General features: G+C 43.6%; 1 protein-coding gene across 1 annotated transcript in view; it reads right to left on the reverse strand.

Annotated features, from left to right (window-relative positions):
* Positions 1-1,101: 1,101 nt before the first annotated feature.
* GRHL1 (grainyhead like transcription factor 1) overlaps positions 1,102-23,975 on the reverse strand; it is a 39,143-nt gene continuing 16,269 nt past the window's right edge. Inside the window, exons 9-16 of the mRNA XM_027690152.1 lie at positions 15,749-15,907; positions 9,882-9,969; positions 7,496-7,635; positions 6,611-6,648; positions 6,426-6,514; positions 4,579-4,664; positions 2,898-2,962; positions 1,102-1,755 (exon numbers count right to left, since the gene is read on the reverse strand). Of these exons, the coding sequence (XP_027545953.1) occupies positions 1,641-1,755; positions 2,898-2,962; positions 4,579-4,664; positions 6,426-6,514; positions 6,611-6,648; positions 7,496-7,635; positions 9,882-9,969; positions 15,749-15,907 (780 nt within the window). The 3' untranslated portion in view covers positions 1,102-1,640. The remainder of the gene's footprint in view (positions 1,756-2,897; positions 2,963-4,578; positions 4,665-6,425; positions 6,515-6,610; positions 6,649-7,495; positions 7,636-9,881; positions 9,970-15,748; positions 15,908-23,975) is intronic.

The raw sequence follows: 23,975 nt of genomic DNA on the forward strand, positions 1-23,975 counted from the left end.
GGCCTTCATGTCCTAAGTGAGGCATGTGCAGCTTTGTGCCATCCAAAAACATTATAAACCTTTTTTCATTATCCAGATCCCTAATAAAATCTCTAACACTGGACATGGCACTCACATTCATCTGCTCACCATGTAATGCAGGTTTTTGTCTTAGAGCCAAGTGCTGCTGTTTAAATGCTCCTCCCTCACTTGCTACTAACCAGAGGGTGCCTTTCCTTCATAAGCACATGCACACAACAAGTAAATAGTGCAGAGCAGTAAATTTTGGAGGTGTTTGGCACTCCCAGCTGGTTCTAGGCTCAAGATGCCTGCTGCCTGTGTGGTCTCTCCAGCTCTTCAGTGGGTCCATGTGATGCACAGACACCAAGAATGTGTAACCTGCTTGCAGGCCCTACTCCCTGCTAACACTTGGTCCGCTGAGCCATGATGCCACCTTCCTCTCTCAAAAACCTTGCCTGTGCATTTCCAGTTGTTGACATCCTAGGACTCCGCAAGCTGGCACCAGCCCATGGGTTCATCCAGCTTGAGCTGCTGGTGTGGGCAGCATCCAGCTGAGCCTTAAGTACACTGCCACAGGAAAAAAATCCACCTTCCTGACCCCTAGAAGTGAGACTTCAAGGGAACTGCATCTGTTCAGCTCCTCCTCAGATTCAACTCTCAAACTTGGCCCAAATTACCTCCCAGGGCAGCAGTACCCAGCTGTTTCAAAGTGGCAGTTCTTAAGAGAAGCCAGGACTGCCATCCTGGCTGTGCAGGAGGGTTTAGGAGAGAGCCAGTACCGTTTTCCTCCCACACAGGAAGATCCATGTTGAACAAGCAGGTCCCTTGTGCCTCCTATGACCGTACAAACGTGTGCTCACCTTTGGTGCATGTTAAGGGTTTGTCCATTTTTAAATATCTATGTTAAATATGTTTTCTCTGTATATGGCATCCTTTTAGATGGGCTTCGTTGCATATATTCACGGTATATACAGAACACCATATTTTATATATATATTATATATCACTTGTATGTACACATTTACAAACCTTCAAAAATATATTGCACTTATATACAATATAGCTTCATCTGATGAGAGTTCACACAGTTACTAAGGCGAGTTCTTCATAAGCAAGGCAGTTTTATGTTTCCCCCAAATGACACAAATGATTTCAACAGTCTGCCCTGGTCACAAGTAAACATTATAAAGACTTTTGTCCAACCTGCATGCAACTCCTACTAGTATCAATTAGTAGTTGTGCAGCTCTACCTAGCAGAAAACAGTCTAGTAAAATGGTATTAGCTGATAATGGGCTCAAACATGGTTACTGAATAGATAAATAAGATATCACCAGTCTAAAAGGCCACCTTGCAGGAGTGTTATCCTCCTCTATTTACTAGTGTTTTATACACTAGTATAAATATATACATGCTCCCCATTTAATTGCAGATCTTTGCTCGCTCATTTCAAGTGCAAATAAGGTCATGAGCAAAACCAGAAACACAAATGTACTAAGCAAAACCACTGCTCTGCTCCCCAGAACAAGTCAACACATGGCTTTTTTCTGGAGAAGGTCATTAGTGTTTTGCCCAATGTACTGAATTATGAGAAAATGTTCACTTGAGACCTTTGTTTAGAATCCACAGAGGATCTGTGATCTTAGATCTCAGTCAGAGTGAGCTTATAAGATCCTCCAACTTCTTCAATCTGCAACTGGAAGGTATCTTCATTAGAATAGTGTTTCACAATGTTATCATCCATGTTGACCAGAATTCTGGAAAAATAAAACATATCAGATATATTACAGTTTTAAATGCGAAAGATAGCAAAGGCACCCTCAAACCTCAGAAAGCCTGGACTATGCAGGGGTAACACTGGATCCCTGCTCACCTCTCTCTGACTCATCGGTTCCTACAGCAGATCTGGCTGTCCTTACCCAAACCTGCCATCAAGGCTTGCAACCACACTTTTAGGGTCTGAATGGAAGGATTAAATCTGGCTCCTGAACCAGAAAGGGAGAGAGATCTTGGCAGAAATCCTTCTGAAGCTGCAGACACTTGGGGCTCTTAATGGGTTTGCTTGACAGTTTATAAACCATCAGTACAAAACCCTACAGAGTTTGCAGGGAAGAAACCACCAATACTTGGCCACTTCTTCTATTTGCCAGAAAGGTTGATATCTGCGTGTTTGTGGGCACACACACATACAAAGCTGTGCTTAGCAGTGATTTAGGCACCATAAATTCCAAACTTTTGCAGCTATTCTGGTGGGGTAATTCTGCTATAAAAGCACAACCCTCGAAAGATGTAATTTTCTGGCCAGAAAGTCTTTGGTGACTTTAGAGAAAACCCCCAAAAATTACTGAGAAATTGAAAAGGAAAAGCAGAAGTGAACTCAATTATTTATGCTACAAAATAAAAACATGGTGAAGTGTGGCCTCTGTGAGAAACATACACTTCACAATAAAGTTCTCTTCAATTTAGCCCACAAAAAGACAACCAGGTGTAGTAATTGTAGCCAAATGCAGATATAGTGAGCACAGTCAACCACCGGAACAATTTAACATGGCTTTAAGGAGGTTCTTCATCACTGTGAGTCTTTAAACAAACTGAACTCTTCTTCCTCTGACATGATCAACTTCAGTTCAAGTAACAATTAGCTCAGAGAGGTTCCATGACTTGTATTTACCCAGGAAGTTAAACTACATATTTCTATAGGACCCTTCCTATAGTCTTCCAGTCTTCAGCTCTATGAATGATGTTGAAATGTGTGTATGTTGTGTACACACACACACACATAACTGCATATGGCTTTCATATATGTGCAGTGTATGAGGAATTATAAAGCAGACCTGCCTACAGGTTTGAAAAAAGGTGTTCATATTCTTAGGCAGTTTTTGCACAGGTACATACTCACCCTTTTTTACACTTTTTGAAGATTTTTCCTATTTTATCAAAAGGAACATCGTACTTGTCAGATATCTAGAATGAAAGACAGCGATCATTGGTAAGGCAAGGAGACTGCTGGCACCATCCTCCCCTTCCTATTTTACAGAAAGGAACAAAAAAAAAAAAAGCCTGCAAATGAAGACAACTGCTCTGCTCCATAAAGGCAACACTAAATCCTGACCTATAACATAAGCCTACAGATGAGAAATTCCCCTCTGCTGTTTGCCAACTTCTGTGAAAAAAATTTAATTATCTTTGAAACCTGGCCACTGACTTCTCATACAGCAACCTCCTGCCTCTACGCCCAAAAACCAACGCATTAAAAACCCATTCCATACCCTGACTCTCATTCTCTCTTGGCTGTTCTCTTAGCACACTGAAACACATTTTTAAATTCAGTGCCAGAGGGATCAAGTGAAAACTAGTCATGACAGTGGGTGATGCAAGAAGAAAATAGCAATGGAGTGAAGCTCTCTGCTGCTAAGGGCACAAGGTGATCAGAAACATTCCCCTTACCCAGCAAGGTGATGTCAATGTGAAACCACAGCCACTGACCACAGCACCTCACTGCACTCCAGAAAGTCAGAAAGTCAGTAACCTAAACCTAGTTTACTTTGGCAAATTGCTCTATCACACCAACAGCAAGTACCAAACCAATACGCTGTTTCAGCATGTAGAAAAAGCACACAGTTTCCCCCAAGCTACAGCTGTGAGCTCTTGGTTCCTTGCTTTAAGAAATCCAAGACTAACAACAAAGGTGCAGTTTCATTTCAGAATCACGGAGAAAGGGAGGATTTCACAGCCTTCAATCCCTCTTTCCGTTAGCCCCCCACCTCCAGCTCTCTGTGCTGGCAAAGCCTCAAAACCAGGAAGAGATAAAGATTCTGGTTACAGAACCATCTCTGGGTCCCAGAGTTAATGGCAAGACCTGTCTGTACAGCCCCAAGCTCCTGTGCTCTGAGCATCAACAAGGCATTAGTCACAGAAAGAGACAGACAGAAACGTCAGTTTTGAGCTCCTGCCAAACATTACACCATTCCTTGGACTTAAACTCTGGATTTCCCTTGCACTGCAGCAGCAGGGGTAGTGGAAGGTTGTTTTGGAAGTCAGGTATCAGAGAGCAATTTCACACATGTGCAGAGATATATAAAAGTCTTCAAGCACACACAGAAGCTGGGACTAGGAGCTCTGCATAACTGCTTATGAAACGAGAGGGGAGGCTCCCAAATAAGGCTTTGAAAGACTGAAACAAACCCAAACCACTGAACACATTCTGGGAATCACTCCATCTTCTGACTAAAATACCCTCTCTGACAAGAGGAACATCCAGTCATCAAGTTTGACACACCTAGTTTTTCAGGAAGGTTTCTTACACTCAGACCCCACAGATGTGGGACAAGGTGCTTAAAAGAGAAGCTTCCTGAAGTCTCTTAATAATGAATTAAAGCATTATTTAAATTAATTTCCATGTTATTGAAAGGAAATCAGCCTTATGTTTCTTATCCAGAAGAGCAGAAATATGTGGACACAAGCTGTGATTGAGAGTCTGACTTCTGTGACTGTCCAGTGTGTCAGCACTGGGTAGCCAGGGCTACACTTGCTCTTTCTCAAGTGGGAGGCAAGGACTATAAAACAACCTCATCACTCACCGCTTCCATTAGGCCTTTCAGAGATGGTGTCTTTAACATGAGTGCATCAAAGACTTCCTCTGACTCTTTTCGCACATACAGCAACACTGAAAAGCAATTTGGAGAGAGGAATTAACTGCATAATTGGTCCTCAAAAAGATCTGTATCCCATAGTGGCTAAGCACACAGTGACACACTCTGAGGATCTTATGAAGAGATGGACATACATATGTTCAATACACATTGCAGACTGCATCACAGACATACACAGCTAGGTTAACTCAAAACATACTTTTTTTGCACATAAAGCTATTGTATGCTCAAGCATCTTTATTGTCAAAATACTTTAATATTTTCTCTATTTGGTATTTTCTCTATTATTTGAAAAAAGGTCATACTTGAAACACAGAAAGGAGGAAGACAAAACACAAACCTTTGAGACTCTTGGGTTCCTCTATATCTCACAGGTTATTTGCCATAAGACTTTGCACAATCAAATGATCTGACAGATGCTACCACACCAGGTGAAGCCCATCCTGGACACCTTTTAAATTTTAAATAATTTATTTGTACAGTCCTCTGCTCCTCCTAGCTGTCTCATCTCTCTTCCAATCCCTTGCTGCGTTTCAGTAATGCTCATACCACCACAGCTGAAAGACAATACAGGCTTGGTCTCCTGCTAGGAGGGCAATGAAGGAGTAAGAAGCCCAATTAGGTGAGCATCCCTAGCGTTCTCAAGCTAGCACAGAGTCATTATATGTAACATCAGCCTCATTAAAAACTGCATTAAGGTTGAGGAATAAGCCAGGAAAGCAAGAAAGCTTGGCCTTTAACAGCTTTGCTGTCTTTAATCCATCTTCTAATGAATAGGTATTGGAGCCTGGATTCTTTGCAGGGGTTTATCAGCCACAGTTTTGACACACCTGCAACACGGAACAACTACTGGCATTTCTAATTGAACAAGGTCAACTCAGGACAGCACAGCACCCGGATGCATTTCCTCTGCTAAAGGCATTTCCTTCTTAAAAAAGAAGGACTGTAGATCTAAAAAAAGGAAGACAGCACACATGCTCTCAGTTACAGCACAGGTCAGATGACACCCAGTCAAAGGAGAAAGAATCCCATGGGTCTTGTCTTATGGTATACAGAAACTTGAAAAAACAAGAAGTCTAATTTCCTTTTATAAAATCCATCCTTCCTTACTAATGTATTCAGACTACAGAAGTGCAGCCCCATTATGGTCAGACTTGCTAGACTAAACCTTTGCTGCAATACAGGTTTAATATTTCAAGCTTTGTTTTGGTCCTTCCACACGACTGTCATCAGGCAAATACACCATGTCCACCACCCCAAAGGGACCTCTTATCTCCTTCCACAACACCACAGCAACATCCAGTCCCACGTGAAATTGCAACGATTGAAACACAGCTAAAATTAGCAGAATATTCTCTTAGCCCATTTTCTGGCACCACCAAAGATGCAACAATCTTATACCTAGAACCAGTTCTTGAGTATTGCTTTAAGTCCTAGAGCAGATTTCCAGATTTTGTAGTGGGTTACATGATAAATTCTCTTCCCCAATCCACTAGGGAGACTGGTAAGCTGCTCACCTTCTCTTGACTTTCTTTCCTTACAGGTTCAGAGCCAATTAGTGTCTGAGTTGGCAGAATACCCCAAACATTCTGACACTAAAAGATTTGCAGAGCTGAACTATATCCTGACACACAAACTCTGTCACTACTCAAAGCCAGAGAAATCAGGCTGAAGTATACACCAACATAAATTAAAACACTCTTTAACCTCAGATGCATCTCTCTATCATGATAGACAAATACTCCAACCATTCAGTCACTGAAAGAAGAAAATACCTCTTTTTGGCTCTTCTATTCTGGCCATCTTATTTGGAGTAGCAATGAAGTCCTCTTCACCAATATAAGCTCCTCTCTTCAGGTTGGAGCTGTCATTGACAGGGCAAAAAGTTAGCAGTTGTACAGGGACTTACTCCTCTGTCTGAGAGCAAGACATCAGTAGCTTGAAGAAGGGCAGCTCTTACCTTTCACCCTCTAGTTCTTCTGAAGCAACAGGAAGGACCTTTCAAAACAAAGGAGAAATTTTGTGAAAATTTTATCCAGAACTAGAATTCATTTCTTCTTATAATCTTTCAACCCTGTATCAAATGACACTTTAAATCAATATTCCAAAAGCCAGTAAAAGCATCTTCTTTACCCTTTTTCATAAAAAGGATTAAAGGATCTCAAATGAGAGAGACAGGAACAAAGAATAGCTAACCAGCTTTCTACCTGGACTGATGTAGAGTCTGACAGACCTCAGCACTAGGGCCTTTGTAGAAAAACATGCAGAAGTTTATTCTCCATCCCTGCTAGGAGTCTAGACAATGCTCTTAAAAAAGTATAGTTTAGATTATGTTAGAGCACACCAGAACTCCTGGCTCAGGAAAGTCCAAGATTTTGAAACCTGGTTGCACACTATTTTTTTCCCTTCCGGTTTCCTGTAAGCTGGAACTTTCCAGGAACACTGAGGCAGGGTGCTCTGGCAGTGGATCACAGAGCTGACACGTGTGCCAGTTCCACAGGATGGATTCTCACCCTGCAGCAGGTGGGTGGAGCAGCCCACGCTGTACAACAGCGCACCAGGATCCCAATGGGCATTACAAGGGAAAACCAGCCTGCAGTTCAATCAGTGGAGATCCTATGTAAAAATCCTTTCAGATTCACGGAAACTGGACTTCGTAGGAAACCAATTGGATAGGAAAACATCCCCCATTAACTCTCGCCAATGCAGCTTGGAGCAACAACCCTTGCTCACATGAGACTCAGCCTGTATTTGATTACAGCATTGATGCAGACAGTCTGACATTTCATGTGCACACACAGCATCCCAGAGCCTCTTCATCCCCACACCCATGAACTTTACTTACATGAGCTCCACGCTGGAGGTTTGCAAAGTGAACGTCAGGAATGAAAAGGACAGGCTGAGTGTCCAGATCCATGAAGGGCTTGAAGATGGTGATGTCCGTACGTTTGTGTGAGGGAAGCATGGGCACTTTAACATCAGAAACTGCAGAGATGAAGATCAGAAGAAAGGATAGTGAAGGCCCTGATGGGGCTGTGGCTTTCCTCCATCATTTAAAAGGCACGTGTGCTATTGAACAAGGGTGCTCTGTAGTCAGGGTCAAAGCAAAAACCTTCTGTAGTGAGGGAGTTTGAACTTGGATTGTCTACCTCTCAACTGAGGGACTGGGCCCTAAAGAAACAGCTTGCTTCACAGAGTAGTAAAAGTTTTCTCTATCTCTCCAATTGAGCTGCTTGACTTTGTTCAGATATTAAGCAGGATGGAGAATAACCTGGCCACTCACCCCAACAGAGGAACCTAGGTCTTCCATGTACCAAGCAAACCATGCAAACAGAGGGCAAAAACTAGTCCATGCCCCATCTATTCCCTCAAAAGCTTGCTGGTGTTCCCATACCAGGAAGGCAGAAAGAAGACAAGGGGACAACTTGCAACTCATGTGGTCCCAGTTGGGAACCTCCCAGGGAGACAGCACCACAGGAGCACTACCTCCTACAGACGCAGTACAAATTGTGTGGTTTCCAAGTTGCTACATTGAGAGTTACGTTTTGATTCCACACTTTCAAGTTTCACATTTTGGTTCATCTCATTGTTCATTCTGGTCACCTCAAGCTGTCAGATCCTAGTCCACCTCCTCCAAGGACCAGCACTGTCTCCCACGGAGCACTTTGGCTCTCACAATGCATCAGCTGACGTGACACAAGCCACCAAGAGGGCAGACTTCAACCACAAAGACCCACTTGGGAGAAAGTGAAGACAGGAGGTGCCTTGAACTGCACTTCGGACGTGTTTATGTCAAACTACCACAGCTGATGACTTCATTTTACCCAGTGGAAACATATAAATTTGGGGTCAAACCAACTGCAAACAAAAAAAGTGTCTTGCAAAAAAACCCACTTCATTTCTCGTGTCCTCAGTAGAAAATACACATTTTTCTCCTTGCAAAACTGAGTTTCCTAAAGAAACTTGAGCAATCCCTGCAAAAGTAACTTTGACCAAAAGCCACCAACTATTTCTATGCTATTGATGAGTTCATGCACACATGGCATTTGTGATCCTGCAGGTGGGTATAACAGCTTATGGCTTAAAGGAATCAAAAACTTCCAACACAAGAACTAAAAAGCAAAGGATTGTACTTTCAAGGAAAATAAGGGTCACGTCAGGCTAAGTCCAAGCCTAGAAAATTAATAATGGAAAATAGCTTTTGTAAAATCATAAGATCCTGGAAAGGAGTATTGAAATTGTCCTCCCTTTCCAGTGATTATGCAAAGGGCTGTGTGCAGTAATCTTTTGGGAGCCTCTGGGGCTACTTCATTTGTGAAATGCTAAGTGTGCTAAACCTACCTCTCACCATGTACTTCGGGGAAAAAACAAAACCCCAGCCCTTTCCACAACTGCCCTCGAGCAAATAGGTTCCCTTACAGCATTATCTTCTTCTGAAGCTGCTCCAGCAACCTGTACCTGCTGCGTCAGGAAAATCCTGCCCGACAAGCTGTGAGGCGCCTGCTTGTTGAACCAGTTGGGCTGTTAATAGCACACGGCACAGAGCAAGTGAGAGCATGCACCTGGCCCGTGCAAACAAAGAACAGGGAGATATTTTCCTCTAAGCAGCTCTGCTAGTGAATAACTAGTCATCCAAATACAGGATCTGTCATCTGCAGCAGCTAAAGGAAGATGCTCAGCAGAAAGAAAATCATCAGCCCTTATATACTACAGTGCTGAGGTCTCCACATCCTTCACACTGCAGAAACTTTGAAATTATTTACTAAGGACCACTTTTCTCTAGAAGAGTGAGAGGGCTGGGAGGCTGAAGGCTCAGCCCCAAGGCTGCCGCTGCTTTGCTGAGGAGTTGTAAAATATTTTTAATGTTAGTTAAAGCCTAAGTTTAGGATCAAGCTGGAAACACTTGGAACAGATACAGTTCTCGCTGCCACCTGGATCTGCAGAGGCTCCAGCAGTGCACAAGAATCCCACCTGCACCCTCTCACTTCAATTGCTACAACCCATACCTGATTGAATACATAGCAGGACCCTGTCTAGGACAGAAAGAACTATGCAGAACAAAGGCCTAAGTGACCCAGTGTGTTGCAGAACATGACGACTCCATCCGCAACTGCTTAAAATAAGCACTATTCCATATGGGAAAAATTGACTTTAGAGTTCTACTGCACAACATATTTGTAGACAAAATCAAAACTGGTATTTAAAACACTGATGGAATAATTTCTACTTACAGGCATTCAACTGAGAGCTGGGGTCAGTGCACTTGCCTTTTCTTTTGCTTTGCTTTCGCTCTTCATCCCTGATCTTCCTCTCTGCTCCCTGTCAGACAAGAGATTAAGGGAAAGGGGGGAGAGAGAAAGGAGAGAAAGAGAGGGATGGAGGGGGAAAGAAAGAGAGTCACTTTTATTTTTTTTTATTTTTTTCTCAGCTGCAGAGGCAGGAACACCAATTATCCCAGAACTGTGTTTGTGGAGGTCAGCTCCACAGTACCCGAGCTCTAGGTTTGTCAGTGAGTGCCAACTCTGAGATCTGCTTACTTTTGAGTCCTAGCATCTAATGAAATCCAACAACCATACCCAAGATGCAAATACTTGCTTTTCTTTTAAGTCAGATGGGGATATGATGACAAAAGATATCCACATCTAGAACAATTGTATAAAGTGTGAGATAAAAATATAGGTTAAATGTTTAAGACAATAAAAAAATTGCACATTCTCTCAGTTCACTTGATAGATCCTGATTTATAGAAGTCACACCATGCTTGGATCACCAAGTGTAAAATACCTTCCTACACATTTCACATCAAGCCTGCAGCAGTTATACCAGCCTCCACTCATCTCAAGCTGCAGACATGCATCCTTTTAAAGCAGGTATTACTTCTTCTCTTTTCATCAGGGCCAGGCCATGGTGGAATATACAGATCCCCAACTTCATGCCTGCACTGTTCCTGGCCTTCCAAACCAAGTAGATGTGGGGACAGTGTCATATTTTCTGCAAGGTGCAAGCAACTATGATAGAGAGGGAGAAGGAAGGAAGAAAGTTTGTACTGGAATAGTGTTAATTCATCCACCTCTGCCCAGACCTCACATGTGACTGTGGGTTACGTCAGGTATGTCACATTGCCAGTTCCATGAGGTGATAAACCCACAGTAGATCCCCAACACTCAGTCCTGGTGCTACCATCAGATTATTGCCCAAACTGGTATACTCAAGTTCTACCTGTCTCTCAACACCCTCTTGCAAAGCAGGGTAAAAGATAACAGTTATCTGACCATAGGAAGCCATTATTTCTCATTCCTACTCCTGCAAAGATGACAAAACACACCCACATCCTCACACAGTGCTGGGGGAAGAAGAGATCAGCTATGACAAACACGATGTCAAAAAACACGTGGCCATGGGATCGGAATTGGTGCCTAACGGTGCACTGCATGGGAGAAGGGGAACAGCCCTCCTTACCTCCCACTAAATCAATGCTCTATAGGAGTCAGGCTGCCTATGCCTGCTAGGTAGCAATGGGAACATCTGCACTAGCAATAAGAAGGAAAGTTAGCCAAGATATTGGATGCACATTAACATGTATCATCTTTTCTCCCACCTAATGACAGGGACACAAGCAGCTTCAGGCAGTTACTGTGAAAAAGAGAAAAAAATTACACATGAAGACACAGGCATTGCCAGCTCTGCTTGACCCCATAAAGATGATACAGCTACTACAGTGAAGACATCCCACCTAAACCTCAGCAGAGCTAGACCCACACCCCTCTGTGACTTCCCTTACCAGAATAGTCACAACATCTCAGCTTGAGAGCAGAAAGATCAGATTGGCTCCAGATCTGATTTTTACCTTTCATGTGGAAATAATAAAGTTCTGCTACTCAAACACTGTGCTACAGAACAGCACCTGCTTCCACGTGGAGAACATGCTGATCCAACAAGAGCACACATTCTGAGAAAACCTCTGCCTTCCCGTTCCCTGCTTGAAAGTCAACTTGATCCAAGCTACTGGGGCCCAGGTAAACACATCTCAAATCCCACATAAAAAAAACAAGTTATGTCTTGATAACAGGCTTTTCTGCCTTGCCAGCAGAGCTCAGGGAGAGATAGTTTTAAACTGAAAGAGGGTAGATTTATATTGGACAAAAGGAGGAAATTTTTTTATGATGAAGGTGATAAGACACTGGAACAGGTTACCCATGAGAAACTGTGGATGCCCCATCCCTAGAAGTCTTCAAGGCCAGGTTAGACAGGGCTTTGAGCAACCTGGTTTAGCGGAAGGTATCCCTGCCAACGGCAGAGGTCTGGGCTAGATGACCTTTAAGAGCCCTGTACAATCCAAAACATCCTGTGATCATGCAATTAAAGGAACAGTCTCTGTGTTGCTGCCCACTCTGCCCCCAGCCGCCTTGCATCCACTCCCTCCTTCCAGCAGCACCTCACTCACTTCTTCCTACCATCCCACAAAAGCCTTCACACAGCACTGCCCATCGGTACCAGAGTAACAGTAGATCCCAGAGGACAACACTAGCTATAATCTATGAAACCCTGTATTTCATCTTCCTCATGTGGATGCGTAGCTGAGGTACCGTTTACAGCAGAAAAGGTCTTCTTCCTCTAGGACAGGTCAGCCCCATCCCTGCACAGCCCAAATACTGCTAGGCCAAGCCTGAATGAAGCTTGTACCATAACGTGCAATAGGATGACATCATTACACCCATACTGCTTTACTCAGGTCTTGAAACCACATAGGATTAGATAAAAACCAAACATCCTGGGCATCTGTGGACACCCTTTCCACAGAGAGAGCACAAAGGAGAAGACAGAAACACAGGAAGAAACTTGTCTGAGAGGCAGCAGATAATAAGTAGAAACATGTATCAGGAGCTTTCCCTTCCACCCAAGCATGGGAACCCTCCTCTTTCACTGCTTCCCTGTGTGAAGGCCCCCCCCATAACATCAACTAAACCGTTTGACCTTCCGTAGGATATCTATTGATTTGTACAAAGAAAAAAAGAGACAGCAGAGGATTGCCATGCCACTATCTGGGTTCAAAGTCAGTTCAGCTGTGCAGTGCAAGCACAGTCTTAACAGACAAAGGAATTGAGGACACGTACACAGAGCTGTCACTGTTAGGAGGCAACAGCATCACAATTTGCTGCTTTTTTTCCAGCACACCTCCACACTATAGGCTTGGACCTACACAGAATAAACATGGATAACAGAACTTCTACAGGTAAGAGTGGCCACACAAGGACAAACACATTCAGGACTGCAACAGGTGTGGGTACTATAGTAACAATGGTCCTGTAAACATTCAAAACCAGCTGACTGATTACCCAAGATTCAATGCAGAAAATAGGCACCCTTTCCGAAACGCCAGTGCTCTTACAGGAGCCTGGAGCAAGCAGCCAGCATCAGGTTCAATGAGTATACTGGGTTTGTGGGGCAAGGTTTTGGTGTGGCAGTTTGGGGGGCGTTACAGGGGTGGCTTCTCTGAGATGTTTATTTTAAGAAGCAACTTGCCCCATGCCCAACAGAGCCGATGCCAGTTGACTCCAAGACAGACCTGCCTCTGGCCAAGGCCCATCAGCAACAGTGGTAGTGCCTCTGGGCTAATGAATTTAAAAAAGGGAGAAAACCCTCTGTGCAGCAGCTGTCAGAAGAGACAAGGGAGAATATGTGAGAGAAACAGTTCGGCAGACACAAAGGTCAGTGAAGGAAGGGGAGAAGGTGCTCCAGGCTCTGGAGCTGAGGTTCCCCTGCAGCCTGTGGTACAATCCATGGTGAGCAGGCTGTCCCCCTGCAGCCCATGAAGGACCCCCAGACCAGAGCAGGTGGATGCCCAAAGGAAGCTGTGATTCCATGGGAAGCCCCTGCTGGAGCAGGCAGGGTCCTGGTAGGACCTGTGGCCCCATGGAGAGAGCAGCCCACACTGGAGCAGGTTTGCTGGCAGGACTTGTGACCCCATGGGGGACCTACAATGGAGCAGTTTGTGAAGAACTGCAATCTTTGGGATGAACTCATGTTGGAGGATTGTCTCCTGTGGGAGGGACCCACAGTGGAGCAGCAGGGGAATAGTGTGAGGAGTCCTCCTGCTGAGGAGGAAGGAGCAGAAGACAACATGTGATGAACTGACTGCAACCTCCATTCCCTGTTCCCGTGTGCTGCTGTGGGGAGGAGGAAGATAATTAGGAAGTGAAGTTGAGCCCAGGAAGAAGGGGGGGAGAGGGAAGGTGCTTTAAGATTAGATTCAGTCTTATTTTTTATTATCCTGTTCTGATATTGATTGGCATTTCTCCTTCCTTCCCTCCTCTTTTAATTCAGGTACAATTTGCAGTGTCTAGAGGAATAAAGCAGGAGAATAAGTCAAAATCTCAAAAGAAAATACAACTTGCACTGCCATTTCTGTACTACTAGATTTGCTGAAATTTCCAACAGACTCCAGTGGTCTCCAAGTTATGTGCTGAGTACACATCTGCCTTTTTATTAACTGATTTGTCTTATTAGCAGTAGCACAAGCCTGTCAGTAATTTTAGCATGGTGTCAGTAATTGACTGAACAACTTATGAGTAAAAGATCCCCCCCTACCCTGCAGCAAGTTCATATCCCCTGTATTGTAGAGAATACAGGTTGATAACACACAAGACTACAAGATTACTTTAATGAAAGAATTTTAGATGGCATGCTTGCCTCAGTCTCATCTTAAAGAAGAAAATTAAAAAAAGGAGGAGGAAAAAAAAATACCTGAAGAAAGCCCATGAGACAAGCTTCTTAGGCTTACTGGCAAGTCTTTAAGATGCCTCTGGAAAGCCTATGCTATTTCCCTGTAAATTCTTTGCTGAAAACATCACAGTGGGAGCAGCTACAGGCAGCTCTCCTAGCCACGCAGGAAAGTAGAAGGGCCTATTTAAAGGCATACAGATGGACAACAGAACATGGCAGGATGAGTCAATGGGATGCTACAGCAAGGGGACAGTGCAGAGGGCTCTGCATATTTTGTGCAGTACATGGAGGCAGAACAGTGGTGCATGAGATGAATCTTTGGGTCAGTGTCCTGGGCAATCATCAGGCAAGACCACACAGTGTGACCAGGGAAAAGCCAGCACAGGACTAAAGAGTGAGGGTTACAAGCCCATCTCAGACCTGCAGCTGCACAGAGGTATTTGAGATATCACTTGTAAAAGTTCGTCCTATGAAGACAGAGTCTGGATGCAAAGAATGAGAGGTCCTAATCAAGTAGGATACCTGCAAAATAGGAAGTCCACATGGTTCACAGCAATCAAAGGAAGGACTGAGGAAGTCCAGGAAGCATTTATCTCTGCCTAGGACAATCTCGGTCACTCTGGAAATAGCAACATTGCACATTACTTGCCCTGGTCCTTCAAAAGACTGCTGAGGCAGCAACAGATTACAAATATTGGGAAATACCCTTTATTTGCAGACAAGCCTTTACAGCGGCTTCCAGCTCAGCTCCTAGTGTTTCTTTCACAGCTTCTGGTGAGCAGTGGCTTTGGGACAGGCATCAATTCCCTGTGTGCTAAATTCGAAAGGCAGAGCAGTCAAACCACAGCACCCATCCAGCTTGTAAAGGGGCTTTGCTAAACTGATGTATCGCACAGTGATACATTTTCTGCTCACAAGATATGCAAGTTATTGGTTTGTTGTTTTTTTTTTTTTTATTACAAGTGCAGGAAGAACACGCAAAGAAATTTAAAAGGACCAAGACAATACAGCCGGGGCAAAAAGACAAGCCTTCTCTTGCTCCAATCATTGGCAATGATTTCTCCTGCTGAAGGCACTCTGCAGGACTTCCCAGTGTCAGTCTGCCACTGACTGACCTTTCTCCAAAGTCAATGCTCAGGAACACTTCTCAGCACTCCAGCATTTTGAGAGCAGCAAATTTATCTGAGGTCATCACAACATTTATGAGCCAAGTAGAAGGGGTTGAAATTTTTTCCTTGCAAAGGCTAGATACAGACAGGACTTTTCAGTGAGTCAAAATAGCAAGTGACAGAATTAGGGGGAGGAAAAAAAAAAGCTGCTAAGCTGTGGAACAGCCTTTCCCAAACAGTCACTTGGCACAGTGACCCAACCTTACCTTGTCGCAGAAGACTTTAATTTGACAGTAGGCTCTGTGGACAGGTTTGTTACTCCTATTATTGTAGCTGTAGGTGTCAATCTGAAGATTCAGGGGCAGGCCTTTAACTCCCTTCTGAGAGGAGAAATCTGTGCTGAGGCAGTTCACAGAAATGAAAACCTGCAGAAGAAGAAAGCAGAACCCATCAGTAGTGATACATGGACTTCTGGCTGACCAGTGAGCGAGGGACTACTCGGTGACTGCTGAGACCTAAATGCTGGTCCTTGCCACTACAAGCAGGACCTTCTTTCTTCTGAGACATCAGGTAAAATCCCCAAGCACCACAACATTCTTAAGTCTTTATATAAGCCATTAGAGGGGACAAAGCCACTTTATCCAGAATACATTTCAACAAACTCTCCCAACTTTAGGAAGACTCCACCCATCTTTCCCAGATTTTTCCACCCAAGAAATCTCAAATATCATCAAATTTTTAGCAGAAGGAATCGTCCTATACTCAATCCTCACTGCTCAGTGTTTATCACCCTGGTAAGGACACAACTATGCTTCAAAAAATTTATGCTACTTTGGGCAAGTTAAAACAAATCTTTTCCTGAGTTTTACATAAGCTGCTGCTACCGCAGCTTATGCTTGAAACTACTTGGTTGAAGAGGTTTTATGTTGTTTTTTGTAAATGTTATTAAAAGCTTTTCAAAAATATTAGGGAACATGTTATCTTTAAACACAGGAATAATGCCATTATTTCAGTAAAAGTTTCTGGGCTTCATACTAAGAAGTTGAACACTACTTTGAATATTCCTCAATAAGACCTGCAATATCCTGTTAACATTCAGATTGAAAGGGAAAGAGAAATATTTGTATTATTCTTATAAAAAACTTAATTACAGGGGAAATTAACTGTGATTTTGAACATATCTAATTTAATTTTCATAATGGTCTAAAAAACCAAGAAAAACCAAAGAAGCCAAAACACACACGCAGGCAGAGAACAAGTCCAATGTTGCTTAACAGAAGGAAGAAATATCCTTATGTGGGTATGAACAGATAGACCAGAGTATTTTGTATCCAGAAAAAGGGCTTGCAGCGTGCCAGGCTTTTCTACAGGCACAATGCCCATTACCGGCACATCTCAGAAGAAGCTGCAAGGATTAATTACCAGGAATTTACGAGCCATCAAGACCTGCAATGACTCCTCTCCTCTCTGCCTCAAGAATAAAGGCTGGGAGCTCACTGCTTCACAAAATAATCAAAAGCCTTGGGAGCCAGAAGCACCTTCCCGGAGATCTTGCGGCAGCACCATCCCACGACCCGATGGCTCAGCGGTGCTTCCGGGAAGCGCCATTCCAGCCTCCGCAGTGAGCTGGTGCCACCTCCCGGAGCTGCAAAGGCTCACGCCAGGCTTGGAAAAGCTTATGGCCTTTGGTTTTGCTGAGTGCCACTTATCGTGGTCCTCTTCGCACAGGTTCTGCAACACCCTTCAGTAGTTTTAATGAAAGAGGGGAAATGGAAATTTTGTAACTATCACCAGATTAGGGTAACAAAGTAATTGTTTTTTCCCCACCATGGATGTTTTTTCCATCTTTTTGCTGTATAAAAAGACAGGGCAGGGAGGAAGAATAGTGCAATTAAGTGACTGCTCTCTCTTCTCCCAAACCTGTGCTGTTACACGACAACTTTTTGTGACAGCGTTATATACATCTCAAATCACAGCCAGGAAAATTATTTTAAAATAAACTCTTCTCCGTCTTCCCCAGACCAACTCAAAGGATGGCTTTGCCAGCTTTTATCCACCTGCTTCCCTTTTTGCTACCTTTGGCTTTACAAGGGCATTTTGCCTGCAGCACTGGCACACCCCAGGGGGAAGCTTCAAGGAGTTTGAAGAGCTGCTCTCACCGGCTTAGGAGCTAGGTAATCAGATGTATGCACAGCCTGAATAATTGCGTTCCCTGAGTAGGGGTTTTGTTTTTAAAAAGACCCTCAGCTCTGGTGTTTGCATATTTTTACATTTTAAATTTTAATTTTAAATTTACCTACACTGAATATTCATGCATAACTTATTTCTGTATTAAAGTTACTTCATTCCTTAAGGAAAACATGCCCAAGCAACCATGTCAGCAGGTCCACCACCGCCTCAAAATTTCTGTGAAATCCCTCAACTGAGTTTCACATCACTGGACTCCAGCAGTGTTGAACACAAGTCACCAGTTCTCCAGCATATGTTGTCACTTCTCTTTTGAGACTTCAGGTCTGTTTTCAGTTTTTATGGCTTACCAGCCACACAAAGCCTATGCACCACACTGGGCTGAAGGTCAAAGAGTCTCTGCATGACAGATGCATGTTACTACAGTCGAGCTGCATGGGCATCTCATGGGAATTTAGGATTGCCTGTCAGATGACAAAGATTATCCTCCTGCTTTAGAGTCTCCTCATTAGATTAGCTTTGGCTTTAAGCAGCTGACTTCATTTTCATACCATTTAAGTCTTCAGGACTCTAGGCAGGAGATGACAACTAAAACCTAATCACCTCTCTGAAGCTACAGGAAGCCACTAGCCTGTCTTCTGTTTGTACTGAGCCAGTACAAAAGGACCATATACTTCTCCCTACTCATCCTGTAACTCCCATTTTTGAGCAACTTCAGGATGCCTCAAGTTTCACAAAACAAGAGTTTTAGCAAACAGCTCTTCCAGTTTGGGCTAAAACAGTTTCAGTCAGGTGCTTTTTGTTCATGAAGATTTTACTTGCCTTCGAAAAGGAACATAAGGCAAAGTGACTGCGCCAGCTACATCCCCACCCCAAAATTGCCAGAAGAAAGAAAAACATAACCGCAGAAGTTGCTCTGCGTCTTCAGCCTGCTGAGCAAGATTCCTTTTCATGTGTTCAACCTATTTTTCTAAAGGCAGTTCCGCATTCTCAGCTATATTAAGATTTGTTGTTACTTAAAAAAAAAAACAAACCCAAACCATTTTCATCTTGCCTCCCAAGATTCAACATAAAGACAGCACTTAAAAATAGAGCGCTGTCAAGCCTGGGCACTTACAAACATGAGTAAAGCCCTCAAAAGTTACCCAGATTTTCTTTAAAACTGAGATTTCTAAAGGGATTAGAAACCTGTTCTCAAGTAATTTTGCTTGCTCGGCAGTTAAGCTTTTAGTCTATATTTGAATCATATATCTAGGCTTTTCTCTCCAGCAAACTCAGGCTTTATTTTAATTTTACTTTTTGTTAATTTTTTTCCATGATTTTTCTAACTCTTGCTCACAAAAGCCAAGATACTCATTGAGACAAATGGCCTCCACAATAGTGGGGTCTCAGATGAAACACCGAACAGCACAAAAAGTGTGAGCTGGTATGAATTGCTAACCCCCCACACCTGGCATTCGCCCCAATACACTAGAGTCTCCTTTCCCCAACACCAGGCTGGGATTTCTGCAGCCTTTGGGGCAGATGAGCAGTGGCCCAGCTGCACACAACAAAAGACTGAAGGCAGAAGAATTAAAGCGCCTCCTCTGAGATCATGCTGGAAGCTAACGTGGGAAGAAGTCAGACCTCATGACTTCCCAGCCTGCTTTAACCACCTGACCCCTCACGCCCCTCCTCACCTAAGTTGGGAGGAACACACCGTGCCTACGTTTAAATCTACAAGAAACAATCTTCCATTTTAATAATGCAGAAAAAAAAATTAATCCGACAGCTCTGCTGTGTGCCCTCAAGGAAGGGCAGCAGAGACAGCCAAGTTCTTTCCGCACAGCACCTTTTTCTAACAAGATCTGCCTTTCAAACAAACCAGGAAAAACAGACATAATTAAAGGGCAATCAAAGCCCTGCAGGAACCTCACTGTCAGCGAGATGAAAGATGCCTTTTTTAAATGAAGGCTTGCATACCCAGATCTCTTCTCCTTGGTTTATCTTGGATGCCGTACTCTTTTGTCACACAAAAAGCACCAGCAATTTTGTTAGTCCAAAGGCTACATATGCAGCAGCTTTAGATGAAATGTCACCTTGTACAGCCTCATCTGACTCACTGCAGAGCACAGTTGAAAAGCAGCGGTATGTAGGTACACACCAGTGACATTTGGGGCTGCCATAGGTAATGGTGAGCAATTCCACTGGGTACGAGCACACCATGAGCTCTGACCAGTCCCCAGACACAGGCATGGGTCAGTCTATTATGCAAAGTCCTGTACATCCTTCTGGATAAGGCCTTCCACAGGCAGACTTGGGATTTTTCCCAGTCTAATCACCTTGCTCCACATGGCTTTCATTTCAAGAGAAGACAGGCAAATTATATTTATCTTCTCCTATTTATGCTCTGTTATATTTTTGTACTCAAAGGATTAAGACATTACTCACCAATCCAAGTCCATTGGATATTTTTTTCTCTACTGAAAATTCAGATAAAAACTTTAACTTTTCTGACACTAGTAGGCAAAAGCCACTCATTTTAACCACAGAATGGCTTGGGTTGAAGTGACCCTAAAGATCATCTAGTCCAACCCCCCTGCCATGGGCAGGGTCACTTTCTACTAGATCACCTTGCTCAAAACCCCATCAAACCTGGCCTTGAACACACCCAGGGATGGGACATCCACAACTTCTCTGGGCAACCTGTTCTAGTCCCTCACAGTAAAGATTTCTTCCTAATATCTAATCTAAATCTGTCAGTTTAAAGCCATTCCCCTTTGCTCTGTATCACTTCAAGCCCCCGTAAAAAGTCCCTCTCCAGCTTTCCTTCTGGTCTTCTTTAGGTACTGGAAGGTGCTCTAAGGTCTCTCCAGAGCCGTCTCTTCCCCAGGCTGTACAACCCCAACTCTTCAGCCTGTCTTCATAGAAGCAATGCTCCAGTCTATGTTACATTCAACTTATATTATATTCAGTCTATGTTATATTCAACTTGAAATTGTCAGGATGCTTTTCATTTTGGATTACTGTGTTTGTAAAGAGTACAGAGTTTGGAGCCTACACTACCAACAACCAGAGACAGATTAAACTGCGATGAGCTTCTTTCCAGGGAATGCAGTTTGATATTGTTTTTCTTGACCTTGGCTAAATAGTTTCAATGTTCTGCCCAAAACACAGCAGACAAAGGGATTCCAGTGGGTCCTGAGACCATTTCCCTGACACAAAGGCAGTGTCTTCCCCTCCTGTAAAGAAAAATTACCCAGAACCTCGAAGTTCATTATTTCAATGCTGATAGCTGAAAGCATGTGATTTCTCTAAATGCTTGGACAAATATAAAAGGAAAAAATAAAGGACCTTTTCTAAACATTTGTCCACATATGTTTCACCTATGCTGCAAACTGGTTGGATACAAAACATCTCCAGTCTAAAACCCTTTTAAATTACACCAGCACAGTTCCAAGCCCTTCCAAGAGGCAGAGCTGTCAGCCCGGGCACTGTCTTGTGCCAATCCAGCTACATGGCTTCCAGGATTGGCTCTGGGTCAGAGCCAGGGGGCTTGGAGTGCAGGCAGGCAAGCACAGGTCTGCCTGCACACATCACGAAGGCATGTCCTAGAAAAGCAATGCTGGGAAGACTCTTCAGTCTTTAAAAGAAAAAAACCCAAACCCACACTTGGGTACAGATCACCTGAGAGGTGCCTCATCTTACTGCTCTCACATTCGTTTCTTCACCTCCCACATGCACCACAGGTTTTGCATCAGCAGGAGGTGAGCCAGGAGAGAAAGATAAAAAAATTGGGCAATTCATGCACCTGTGGGCTCCTCAGCCACCTCCTGCCTTTGGGATCGGACACTCCAAATAAGGCTTGTCTGGCAGATGTGCAATAGGGCTGCATCCGTTCCAGCTTCACTCAGTCAGACCCAGAACCATCCTGCTCGCAGCCCAAGGAAGTTAGTTTGCATTCAAACCTACCAAGCCCAATTTGGGTGACTGACACAGAGCCTACCATGGGTCCCACACCACACCAAGGAATGACAAGTGGGAAATATCACCCAGTTCCAGATAAGAGAACATCCTCCTAGCAAGTTCACCCCATCAACAAAACAAAAATGCATGGTAATGAAAGGAAAATACATATTCCTGCTCACAAAGAACAATGCTGATTGTTATTCCAACCTGTTCCAAGGCAAGGAAATATAGCAATGTCTCTGCTCACAACATATGGGAAACCTGGGGATAGAGGTTCCCAGTCATACTAATGCTTCCTCCCATCCCGTGCTTTGATAAGATAAAGGTGTGGGGCCAGGTTTTGTTAGGTTAGTTGGAAAGAAAGTAAAAATAGCAGTTTGGCAAAAAAGTGGCAATATGGAGAGAAAAAAAACCACCACGCAAACAAACAAAAAACCCCACAGAAAACCAACTCACGCTTCCAAACCACCACCACCAATAAAAGCCCCCTAAAAACCAAAAAAACCCAAAACCCTGACAAAACCAAGAATTAAGTCTACAAAGGCACAAAAATGGCTGAAAAGGAAGAGTTACCATCAGGTATAAAAGGAAAGCAAAGCAAAGGAAAAAAAAAAATCACCCTAATTTTCTCTATAGAGAAGCTAATGTCAGGAGATTTTTCATTCAGCTTTAGGAAATACATCATGAGCCCCATAGCTGGAAGGACCAGACAATGGCAGAACTTAGGACACCAAGTTTGAAAGAAATACAGTGAGTTGAAAACTTGGCTCTAGCTGACAATGCTTAAAATCAAGGGCAGCATATGCCTGTTTTTCAGAAAATCCATGACAGAGCAGGGAGAGGTGTGTGTTAAGAGGCAGGTAAGCAATACTTGCTATGACTTTCCTATGTCACTGCTCCAAAGGCTGTGTGTACTTGTGCCTCAAAGTATTTGTGGTCTGCAGCCTTGGCTTCCCACCAATCTGTTCCCTTTAAGTATGTTTGACTCATCACATTTCATAGTTTCATTTCCAACTAGCCAAACCTGTACCTCCTCAATGCTGCTGAAGGTGGCAACACCTTCTTTAATGAGGCATATGACTGCTGCTTCATTACAATGGCATCCATATAAATGTATGCAATATTCATCAATCAAAAAAGTTGAAATTCTTCCTACAGTGAACACCAAGAGAGGATTACGCTAGAATAAACTCTTAAAATAAATCAGCATACAGCCCAGCCTCACTTCAAGTTGTAGCAAGAGATCCGCCCTCTCCACAAACTGAGCTCATCTGAACAAAAAAATCCTGCCAAGACAAGAGAATATATGCCAAGAAGACCACCCTCATTGCCCAGTTTGCTATTTCGAAAAGCCATCCCAAATTAGACGCAAATGACTGTAATATAGGACCATTCAACTCTTCCTAGACAAAAAAAAAAGCAGCATTGATTAATTGCTCTGTCATTCAGGGCATCACTTAAGAGATAATACAGCACCTTCCATTTGTGAAAAGGCAGCAAAAAGCTCTACCATGATATTCTCCAGCTCAAAATGCTTGTTACACTAACACCCTTCTTAGTAGAAAGGGTCTTTTCACATGGAGCATCTAGCTTACAATGCCTTTTTTTTGGAGAGAAAGAGTAGGAGGACAATAGAACCCTTAATGTGCAGTGACATCATTTTTGGCTACAGTCCCACCATCCAGCCTTAAGCAAGCCAGACAGAAGACCTCCACGGGGCCCTTCTCTGGGAGCTGCTGGAAGCAATGCTGTGTTTCAGAAGAAACCCATTGGGAAGCACTGAAGGGGTGCCCCAGCACAACAGCAGGGTCCTTGCACTGCTAGAGCTACAAAAACAGGGCAAGGAAGATCTCGCAATCACCACACACACAACTCGCTCTGTTCAGACAGGAGGCCCCAACCCTTCTGCTCCACAGGGCAAGAGCTCAGACAAGATTTGTGCAAAGCAGGATCCAGCAAAGCCAGTTAACCCTGGGTAAACCAATCTGTCCAGATTGTTCAACTGCCACTGACCTGAGAGCAGGCCATGTCCCCAGGCCACAGTTAAGGGACAGAGAATTTGCTTCGCAGCCTAACGGGTAACACAACAGAGGTAACAGAACAACAGCCAGCAGTATGAAGAGCAGCATGAAATGTGCATTTAACCATGCACATAATGGCAATTTTCATTAAAAGACCTGTAATGGGGAACCAGGTGTGTTGTACCTGGGAATAGATGGCTCCCAACCTCAAAAACTCATGATCTGAATCTATAAACGCTTCTCCTGATTGACATACAGAGGTCAAAGACACAAAAAGGGCTGCAAGGACATGACTTCTCTTCCCTACCTTTAAAATCCCCATTTTAAAGATGGCCAG

This window comes from Neopelma chrysocephalum, unplaced genomic scaffold (genome assembly GCF_003984885.1).
Source record: "Neopelma chrysocephalum unplaced genomic scaffold, ASM398488v2 Primary Assembly neopelma1_80b, whole genome shotgun sequence".
Taxonomy (NCBI): domain Eukaryota; kingdom Metazoa; phylum Chordata; class Aves; order Passeriformes; family Pipridae; genus Neopelma; species Neopelma chrysocephalum.